At 34.9% G+C, this 11,431-nt stretch overlaps 1 protein-coding gene across 1 annotated transcript; it reads left to right on the forward strand.

Annotated features, from left to right (window-relative positions):
• Positions 1 to 285: 285 nt before the first annotated feature.
• LOC131166942 (auxin efflux carrier component 2) lies at positions 286 to 11,165 on the forward strand. Its single transcript, XM_058125592.1, has 6 exons — positions 286 to 1,892; positions 2,143 to 2,467; positions 6,015 to 6,100; positions 9,298 to 9,455; positions 10,479 to 10,555; positions 10,637 to 11,165. The coding sequence occupies exons 1-6, from the start codon at positions 593 to 595 to the stop codon at positions 10,701 to 10,703; spliced, it is 2,013 nt and encodes a 670-aa protein (XP_057981575.1). The 5' UTR covers positions 286 to 592; the 3' UTR covers positions 10,704 to 11,165.
• Positions 11,166 to 11,431: the final 266 nt, after the last annotated feature.

Raw genomic sequence — 11,431 nt, forward strand, 5'->3', positions numbered from 1 at the left:
TGCAATAAAATTTAAATGGCAGCCCAATTATATCTAGACGTGTAACAAGCAAATCTCATTAGATCAAATAGCAAAATTTGCCTATGTTTGATCTTGGGCGTGACAAGTGGCATATCTTACTATTTGGTCAAATGAGATTTGTTTAAATCTGTCGGATCAAATAACGATATTACATTAGAGTCATTTAGGGAATTATTTTCCTAAAATAGATATTATTTAATATATATATATATTTTTTTAAAAAAAGATAAACGGAACTCAACATGTGACCGGTTCTACCAAACAAGTTGTGTCCCATCTAGCTTTATATATAATTATATGTTCCGTCTCTTCGTTTTCCTAAACCTTGTTCAATTTTACATTTTTACTCGTACCAAGCGTCAGCCGACCGGCTGATGCACTCTATCAGAAAAACAAAGCCCAGCCTTCTAATTTATACACAAAGGAGCAGCACTGCAGGGCGCGCAGGACGGGATTCATATCTAGCACTTAATATTGATCTAGATACTTTAGTTGAACTTAAATATTTCTGTAGCTAGCTAACTAGCAATCTACCACATTTTCAGATCGATCAGAAGGTAGATCGGGATCGATGATCACTGGAAAGGATGTGTACGAGGTTCTGGCGGCGATAGTGCCGCTGTACGTGGCGATGATACTTGCCTACGGTTCCGTCCGGTGGTGGAAAATCTTCACCCCTGATCAATGCTCCGGCATTAACAGGTTCGTGGCCGTCTTCGCCGTCCCCCTCCTCTCCTTCCACGTCATCTCCTCCAACAACCCCTACGCTATGAACTACCACTTCATCGCCGCCGACTCCCTCCAGAAGATCGTCATCCTCGCAGCGCTCTTCGTCTGGCAGTTCCTGGCCAAGGGCAAGAACGACACCCTGGAATGGATGATCACCCTCTTTTCTCTTTCAACCCTCCCCAACACCCTTGTTATGGGCATCCCCCTCCTGAACGCCATGTATGGCGACTACTCCGGGAGCCTCATGGTCCAAATCGTCGTCCTCCAGTCCGTCATCTGGTACACCCTCATGCTCTTCATGTTCGAGTACCGAGGCGCCCGCCTTCTCATCTCCGAGCAGTTCCCCGAGACCGCCGCCTCCATCACTTCCTTCCGGGTCGAATCCGATGTCGTCTCCCTCAACGGCCGCGAGTCCCTGCAGGCCGACGCCCAGATCGGCGACGACGGCAAGCTGCACGTGGTCGTCCGGAAATCGGCGTCCACTTCTTTGAGATCCGGTTTCTCCTCCTCCTCCTACAACAAGTATTCCATGACTCCCAGAGTGTCCAATCTGACGGGGGTGGAGATCTACTCCGCACAGTCATCGCGGGAGCCAACGCCCAGAGCTTCGAGCTTTAACCAGACCGATTTCTACGCAATGTCTGCGAGTAAAGCCGCCAGTCCCAAGCACGGTTACACCAACAGTTTGCCGGCGGGAGGTTTCGGGGACGTCTATAATTCGTTGCAGTCGTCCAAGGGGGTGACGCCGAGAGCTTCCAATTTCGAGGACGAGAGGAGTGCTTATGACAAGGGGAGGGGAGCCAGAAGTATGAGCGGGGAGCTCTTCAACGTGGGGCTGATTTCGAGTTCTTACCCTCATCCGAACCCGACGTCGTTTTCAGGCTCGACGAGTGGGGTTCTCAGGAAGACGACGTCGAAGAGCGGCGGCAACGTGGGTGATAACACTAATAATAATAATAACAAGGAGCTTCACATGTTTGTATGGAGTTCAAGCGCGTCTCCCGCTTCCGAAGGAAATCTACGGCACGGAGTTAATGGTATTAGAGGTGCAGTCGGCAGCGGTGCAGATGGCGCCATTGATTTTTCTAAGGTTGCACCTCGACTGGATCAGCTTGTTAATAATCCTAATGCTGATACCAAAGGTAAAAAAAAAAAAAAAAAGAGGACAAAATCCTTTAGTCACCCATGCAAGAACCCATTTCTTTTAATTTTGTCTCTTACAATTATTTAATTGTCAATTAAACTCAATAGAATTAAAAGCAGAAATAAAAATAAAGGGCATATATCGTTTTCAATATATTTTTTTTCACTAAATATTTTAATCTGTTAATTACATGCATTAATTTATAATATATTTTTTTTTAAGAAAAAATTGTGTGGCGGGGGATGCAGGCATGCATGATTTAATAGAACATACGAATTCTGGCTCAAAAAAAGCGACTGGGAACAGAGAGGAAAGGGTAATTGATGAGATGGAGAATGGAGGAATGTCGTCTAGGTGTGTGGGAGCTGCTTCAGGGCCTCCCTTCTCATGCCAAAAGAAGATTGAGATGACGGAGGAAACGAAGCATCAGCAAGAGCAGCAGCTGCATCATCAGATGCCGCCGGCAAGCGTCATGACAAGGCTCATTCTGATTATGGTCTGGAGGAAGCTCATCAGAAATCCCAACACCTACTCAAGCCTCATCGGTCTCATTTGGTCTCTCATTTCTTTCAGGTGCGTAACATAATTATGCACAATACTTGCTTGGCACTTGGCACACATCATACTTATTATTTTGATATTATATATATATATATATATATATATATATTTATGTGAATTCAACCCTATATGTTAGTTTTAAGTCTCAGCTTGGCATTAGATAGGTAGAATAAAAAATTTATGCAATTAACCATAGTTTATTCCAATGGTAACTCAGTTTTTTGTCATAAAATTAATACTCCCTTATATGGATTATGCCAAACATTAACTAGTCAATTCTATAATCAAAATTAATTAATAATTTACTATATCATTCAAAATCTTTGACGTTACAATCTTAAAGTAAATTCAAAGAATTTATGTTTGCTATTTTAAATATAAAATTGTTTAATGAAAGAGAGATTATGTTTGAATAAATTAGTAAAAAATCAGATTCCATGCTAATACAAAGGGTTGTAATAATTAAATTTTCAGAAGTTGTATAGTGAGAGGGGCACACAGAGGGCCAGGGTGGGCCATATACTTGTAGTTCACATTTTGTAGTAACAAAAATTTGGGAATTTATGTTGTAAGCTCTTGTCTACTTGAGAGATTTAAGGGTCCCAGCCCCACATTGTTATGGATGAGACTTGGTAGGTATACCTCACTTTTTATTTTTTTAAAGATTATTAATTTTGCACTAATTACTTGGTAGAATTGAGTTTCTCTCATTAATGCTACACTTTATTTTAAAAACATTATAAAAATTCTTAATTTAATTTTTTATGGATGAATTCATGAAATTTATTTCATTATTAGATATATATATATATATATATATATATATATTTTGATAACCGAGAACTCCAGACTCAATCGCACCACTTTGGACACTATGGTGCGACACCAAACCTGGGGGGTAAAAGCCGCCCGCTCATTGATACTCCCTTGGTAATTCGCCGGGGTAACTCTCGGGGGGAATCGGATCCGTGACCTTCAATCATATAATTATTTAAAAGATACTCTAAAATTTTCTTTACTGGCCATTACATTTTATAAAATATAGATAAATAATAATATTGTACCTTTCATACAATACATGTATAGTTCATTACTAAAAATAATAATATATTCACTTAAAATAATCACGAAATTATATATTTTTTTCTTTTTTTTTAATATAAAACTGAAGGAAGAGTGTTGATTTAAAAGTTTCATGCATCCCATAGGTCTCTACTAGTTATAAAGAAACTTAACTATGATTTTCCTTTTTTTGTAATTTTTAACCATGATTAATTCGTAATTTGTTTTGGGAAGAAAATTCAGCTATGTTTTTTTTTTTGTATTTTTTATAAAAAAGAAAATTAATCATGAATTTTTTTATTTATTTATTTTGGAAAGAAAGTTAATCATGGTTTACTTTGTTAAGAAAATTAACCCCTCCATGTTGTTCATTTGCCTATTTTTTGGATGGGCAACATGTGACAAGTAGGTTCTGCTCCTTATACATTCAATGCTAATAAATATTTAAACCACTACCACATATTTGACATCCAAAAAACAAGCTTATGCACAGGTGGAGGTGCAGGTTACTAATATAATCTCTCTACTTTATGATATAATATATGAGTTGTTACTTTTTTATTGGGTTAGTGTGTGAATGATATGATAGATTAATCGGTCTACCAAATAATTACTCCAACATCTTTTACTTGCAACTTGAATGGTTACTTTTAGGTGCTAAAATGGCAATATACAAATGGTGTATTTTAAATGATATGTGGAGGAATCATTTCTTATAAAGGATTGTAATAATTAAACTTTCAGAAGTTGTATCTTGAGAGGGCACACACAGGGCAGGGTGGGCCATATACTTGTAGTTCACATTTTTGTAGTAACAAATATTTAGGAATTTCTTGCATATCGGGATTTATCTCTTGTACGGTGGTTGTGGGTTCGGCTGGTGTAGGCGTGGAACTAGTCTTGGCAAGGGGCCCACTGATCCAAGAAAACCAGACATAATAAAAAAAAAAAATTTAGAAATTTCTATTGTAAGCTCTTGTCTCCTCGAGAGATTTAGGGGTCCCAGCCTCCCATTTTTATGCATGAGACTTGGTAGGTATACGTCACTTTTTATTTTTTCTAAAATTATCAATTTTGCACTAATTTCTTGGTCTCATTAATGCTACACTTAATTTTAAAAATATTATAAAATTATAAAATTAATTTTTTATTGATGAATTAATGGAATTTATTTAATTATTATATATATATATATATATATATATATACATATTTTATAAGTCGGGGACTCTGGCCACCATTGTGCCACTTTGGATATTATGGTGCGGCACTAAACTTGGGAGTGGGGTGAAATTGCCCACCCGTTGACTTACTCCTAGTAATTTACCGGGATAAACTCTCAAGGGAGAATCGAACTTGTGACCTTCAATCATATAATTATTTAAAACATACTTCGTATAATTATTTAAACATACTTTAAAATTTTCTTTGACTTGACCATTACATTTTATAAAATATAGTTAAATAATAATGGTGTAACTTTCATTCGATATATGTAGTTTATTATTAAAAATAATAATATATTCACTAAAAATAATCACAAAATGATAGCATATTTTACTTTTTGAATATAAACTTGAAAGGAAGAGTGTGGATTTAAAAGTTTCATGCATCACATAGGTCTCTACTAGTTATTAAGGAACTTAACTATGTCTTTTTATTTTTATTTTTTGTAAACTTTAACCATGGATTTCTTTGTAATTTGTTTTGAGAAGGAAAACCAATTATGTTTTTTTAATAATTTTATGAAAAATAAAATAAATCATGAATTTTTTTATTTATTTTTGAAAGAAATTTAATCATGGTTTATTTTACTAAAAACTTATACAAGACCGGCCCCACCATGTCGTTCATGTGCCTATTTTTTGGATGTGAAACAACATGTGACAAGTAGGTTATGCTCCTACATTCAATACTAATAAACATCTAAACCAGTACCACATGTTTGACATCCAAAAAATAAGCTTATGCACACATAGAGGCACAGGTTACTAGCATAATCTCTCTACTTTATGATATAATGTATGAGTTGTCACTGCTTTGTTGGATTAGTGTATGAATGATATGGTAGATTAATCGGTCTACCTAATGATTCCTCCAACATCTTTTACTTGCAGCTTGAACGGTTACGTTCAAGTGCCAAACTGACAATATACAAATGGCATGTTCTAAATGATATGTGGAGGAACCATTTGTACATTTATAAATGTTTATCACTAAAAAAATATTAGATATACAAGATGTGTATGTCGAAACTAACAATGTCAATACATACATATATATATATATATATATGGTGAAAACATATTGGTTCCCGTGCGCATATCCATCGTATCTATTAATTTTTCATTTATATCGTACTAATTAATTGAGCTCATTTTTTTTATGATCAATTATATCATAATAGAAGAAGAAAAAATTCAAATTCATTGCAATAGATGGTAAGTTGGTAAATTTAGTAATCATGTTTGTTTGTTTGTTTATATGTGGCATGCAGATGGAACATCCATATGCCATCAATTGTGGGGGGATCCATATCAATATTGTCCAATGCCGGTCTCGGAATGGCTATGTTCAGTCTAGGTATATACCTACACTTAACTATATATATATATAATTTCTTCCAAAATTATTTCATTATATTAAAATTAATTAATCACGAGTTTATATAACCAAATTAATAACTCTAACTACCTTGACTTCTTCCCTCTCCATGTCTCTCTCTCTCTCGGAAATAAGTTGATTAGTAAGATTTGATTAAAGAAATGAGTGAGGGGTTATGATCAAGCAAGTTGCTTGTGTACCCTTACAGATAGAGTGCTAGTGCAATACTGTAAGAGAATTAAATAATTACAAACACAGAACTAGCACTGTCAAGATGATATAACAAGGTAAATTCACTGCCTGCTTCTTCCTTAAGCTGCAGCCTATTTGGATAGATACATCTATAAGCCGATAGTCGACATAATTAGACCAAATTCTTCCCAATCTACTGTGTTAAATGATGGACATACCCGACTCCAACTGAGTAAATTGCTATGAGCTTTCCTAGAGATGGAGTAAGCTGACTCAATGATTCCTCAATTTATTTTCATCCGTAATTCCCAAGCTATGGCAGCTGGGATCACATCTCTAATCTTTCGAAGATTGCCTTTGGTGATTGATTTACTCCATGCAATTAGTTGATCTTTGAAATGCCTAGAAGCACACCATTTGAGGTTTAGTAAATTAAAAACATGAAATAATTTCAGACTTGCATGCTAGAAGTGCAGTGTAGTGGCAAGTGGTCCACTGTTTCGATGTCACCAGTGTACATCTTGACAATATAAATCATCCCTTTTTCTGCCAATTGTCACCTGTCAAGATTCTACTCTCCGCTACTAACTAGAGAAATATAGAGATTTTAGAAGGTTTGAACCTACTCCAAAAACATGGAGTAACGAACACCCTTATTTTTTCCAAACTTATTTAAGCATAACTTACCGAGAACATCTTGTTCTTTTTTAATGATCATATGCACATATATTCTTTACATGTTGAAAGATGGAATAAATTAGGAAAAAGTTGTTTTAAAGATTGTTCTCTAATCTAACGATCCTGCCAAAATTGAGCTTTAGTGCCCTTACTCGTATTTATCTTACAAGTTTTCCAAAACCAAGGGTTGGCCTTTAGTATGCTTTTCTAAAAACTCCATCCTTTTGGTTGTTTGTATCTAGAGTGATCCCATGTATCCTTGCTGTAGCCATATTTGATGCATATCAATATCCTCCACAAGTTGTTTATATCTTTACAAAACTACCAGTTCCACTTGGCTGGTAGAGCCATGTAATTTGTAAGCCTTAAGCTTCTGATGCCTAACTCTCCATTTTGTATTGAAGGATATAGCTTAGACCATTTAGTTAGTGAGTATTCTGTATTTCCATTCCACAGAAACATTCGTTGAATTCATTCAATTGAGCTAGCGACATTTTAAGAGGTATTGGAAAATGAGAAACAAAATAGGTGGCTAGATTTGCATGATCTAAGTTGATGAGTATTATTTTGCCTCCGACAAAGAGGTAATTTTGTTTCGAACTAGCAAGTTTGACCTCTATCCTCTCCAATATTAGATCACAAGTTTTAGAGGAACTAGCTTTGACACCCAAAGGTAGACCTAAATATGCAGTAGGAAGGGATGCCACCTTCTAATTGAGAATCTGTGTGAATTTCTATAGATGCATGATTGATCTTGCCTATTGGGTAAAGTTTGCTTTTTTTTCAAATTTATTTTAAATCTAGAAATAGCTTCAGAGCATAAAGGATTTCTTTTAGCCACCTGGCCTCTAAAACTTCGTCCTTACAACATATAATAGTATCATCAACAAAAAATAAATGAAAGATGTTAACGAACTTGCTACCTTTGGCCATGTGAACACCATTATTCAGAATCATAGCATTTTCCTTGTCTTTCATAATCCCCAAAGCTTCCAAGGCAATTGAAAATAGGAAATGAGATATATGGTCTCCTTGTCCAAGGCATCTATAACTTTTGAAATTGCCACTAGCTTCACCATTAATAATGATAGAAAATGAAGCTGTTGAAATGCAAGCATACATCCAATTCCTCCATTTTCTTTCGAAGGCCATGCCCTCAAGCATATTAAGCAAGCAAACCCAATTAACATGATCAAAAACTTTCTCTAAATCCAGTTTGCATAGAATCCCTTTCTTATTCTTTATTTATAAATCAGTGTTCTCATTCACTATGAGAGAGGCTTCAAGGATTTGTCTTTGAGCCACTAAGGCAAATTGTTTGTTAGAAATGACTAAGGGCAAAATCTTCGTCAATCTAAGAGATAGTGTTTTGGACAGCACCTTGTAGAAAATGTTGATAATGCTTATTGGCTTGAATTAATTGATGTCCACAACTCCACCTTTCTTAGGTATAAGCACCAAAAAGTAGCTTTCAGACTTTTCTCAAACTTCTTTGTTTTATGGAGTTCGTTGAATGCATACATAAAATCCTTTTCTAGGGAGTTCCAGTACTTAAACAGTAATGCTAGTGTCAATCCATTAACTAAGTTTGTGTCCCCATTATAGTGTACATCATTCCTAGATAGTGTCGCACAAGTGTTTGCCTCCCCGACTGCAACTTCCTATGAGAATGATGTGTTAACATCGATATCTGATGGTGCTTCTATTTTTCTTTTAAGAATGACAATATTGCTTTCCAAGCATATTTGCACCTTGAATGCAATGTCCCCACCAAAAATAAAAATATATTCAGGGACTAATTTGACGTTTTGCACTTTGATTCTAATGGTGTCCCCAAACCAGCCCATATCTTGGATATATCCTCTTTTAGTCCTTTGCAAGTAAGGGCAATGGATTTCAGTGTTGATACACTCCTTAAATGCAAAGGGGATGCCCCTGATATTTATCCAATTTACCTGGTTGCTATCTATACGCTTGTGTCTTAGGGCAGTGGGATTCCATTTGCTAAGCCTTATGAAATGGCCTTGAAATACTCTAGCACTGGAAATTAAGACACTGCCAACAATATCCTGGTTGTCAAACAAGAATAATAAGAAATCAGAAGATAGATTTTTGAAACGGATCCACAAGCCTTTGCACGAAGAAAAGAGTTTCTTAAAAGAGGCCTCATTGGTAGATTTGACAACAGTGTCAACAACATATAAGAAGTTGCTTTTTATTGAAGAAGACGCATGCTTAATTAATTAGGTAATAATAATAATAATTGACTGTGATGCATACTAGATCAATAACGTATGTATGTACAGGTTTGTTCATGGCTTTGCAACCGAGGACAATAGCTTGTGGGAAATCAGTGGCAATGTTTTCGATGGTAGTGAGGTTCTTGACAGGACCCGCAGTGATTGCTGCCACCTCTATTGCCATCGGCCTTCGTGGGGTTCTTTTGCACATTGCTATTGTTCAGGTCCATATCTATATATATATATATGGATGCTCAATTTCAATTATCTAATTAATCCTTTATTTATTTATTTATTTATTTATTTTTATGATCGGAAATGGACCAAATGATCAAGAGCCCTTTGGACCCTTAATATCAAACTTAGAATGAACTAATTACGCGTCTAATAACTTACAAATCAAATACTATATTTTTAATTTATATATATATATATATATATATATATAATTAACTAAGAGAAGAAAACCTATTTTTAATTAATATTTTCCCTACTCTTTATTTTTTGAAATGCCCTCAACTTCATAAATTATTATTGAATTGAGAATTTTAATTACAATATATGAATAAATAAATATCATTTCATATTAAATTTTTTTTCTATGGTCTCCATTCTTCCTTGAAAAGGGGCAAAAAAAAAAAAAAAAAACAACAACAATTACTTATTGTGAAGCACACGAAATCGAATTCTATGTACATAGTTGGTGTTTGTGTATATGTATTTTGAAAATCAGATCTTGTTTAAATAAATAGTTTTTTTAATCCAAGTTGTATATAGCTTTCTTTTTTTTCTTTTTTTTTTTCAAAAGTCTCCTCTTTTAATTATGAAATTATCTCTTTAATGGAAAGTATTTTGAGAGAGAAGAGAAAAGAAATGGAAATAAAGAATAAGAAAATTAGTTTCTTGGTAGCTCTCTATGTAAAACACTATTAGTAATGAAAATTTGTTTAAATATAATTAAAAACAAAGGAAAAATAAAAGTTTTTGATATAAAAATAAAGAAAATATTTATTTTCTTTATTTGAGTGTTTCATAATAAAGCAAGAAAAAATAGGTTCTCTAGACATTTTAATTTCTTTTTAAATAATTTTTTTTTTTAAATTTTTAATCCAGCCCTAAATAAGGAAGATAGAAAAGTGGTTTAATTTACAATTCAAACAAAATGATCTAATTAATTTTTGTCCGTTATGTTTGAATGGTCTGATTTTCTATATGCATCTATCCATGTAATTGTTTCTTTTTCTTAGGCTGCCCTTCCCCAAGGCATCGTTCCTTTTGTGTTCGCAAAGGAGTACAGTGTTCATGCCGACATATTAAGCACAGCGTAAGTTTTCTCTTTAGGTTATGTAGGAATGAAATAGAATGAACAAATCACTAACCAATGTGATATTGGAATTTCTGGCAGGGTAATTTTCGGAATGCTGATTGCCTTGCCCATAACATTACTGTACTACGTCCTCCTTGGACTCTAGCTCTCCAAGTTAGGAAAACGAGGCATTGCAGGAGGAAAGTCTATAATAATAATAGAAGTGGTGCAATCCAGGAGCAGGCACATGGAGACGAAGACCATCTAGCTTTAAATATATTGGCATTGGATTCAGTGTAGAACTTAGAATTATATAAGCTGCGCAACCTGAGCTCGCCTCCATGTGACCGCCCCGCTACCTACGCTTTCAATTCAAACACACTATACCACATATATGTATTATATTCGCTTTCCCTTCTGGTTTCTCCTGGGTCTCGATTTGCCTTCGAGCTTCGTGCATGGATCTCCAGGAAGCTAATTTTAGCCTGCCTTTGACTCACTTGCCAATCCAATTGTCGACCAACTTACAATTTTGGGGAAGGAAATTTTATTGCTGTTTCTTGAAGTGCTTTTCTATGTAGTGTATACATGAGGTAGTGATATTTATATAGTTGGAAATGTTTTTGTACGAGCAGTTTATTAGTTTTAGCATCATCAAAATATATCTTTAATTTTAGTAACATTAATTTTGGATATATATATATATATAGGCTAATTAGTGAAATTAGAGTGTCCATAATAAACCGATAGCTCTATCTATCACATGTGCCGATGCCCCTACTGTTTACCTAAATGTTGTCTTATATAATGGGCATTGACTCTCCTTTTTCATTAAAATGAACTTTTCAAGTAGGCAAAATAAATGGAATCCCATGACCATGATAAGCGCTTAGG

The sequence above is a fragment of the Malania oleifera genome, chromosome 10, assembly GCF_029873635.1.
Source record: "Malania oleifera isolate guangnan ecotype guangnan chromosome 10, ASM2987363v1, whole genome shotgun sequence".
Classification (NCBI taxonomy): Eukaryota; Viridiplantae; Streptophyta; class Magnoliopsida; order Santalales; family Ximeniaceae; genus Malania; species Malania oleifera.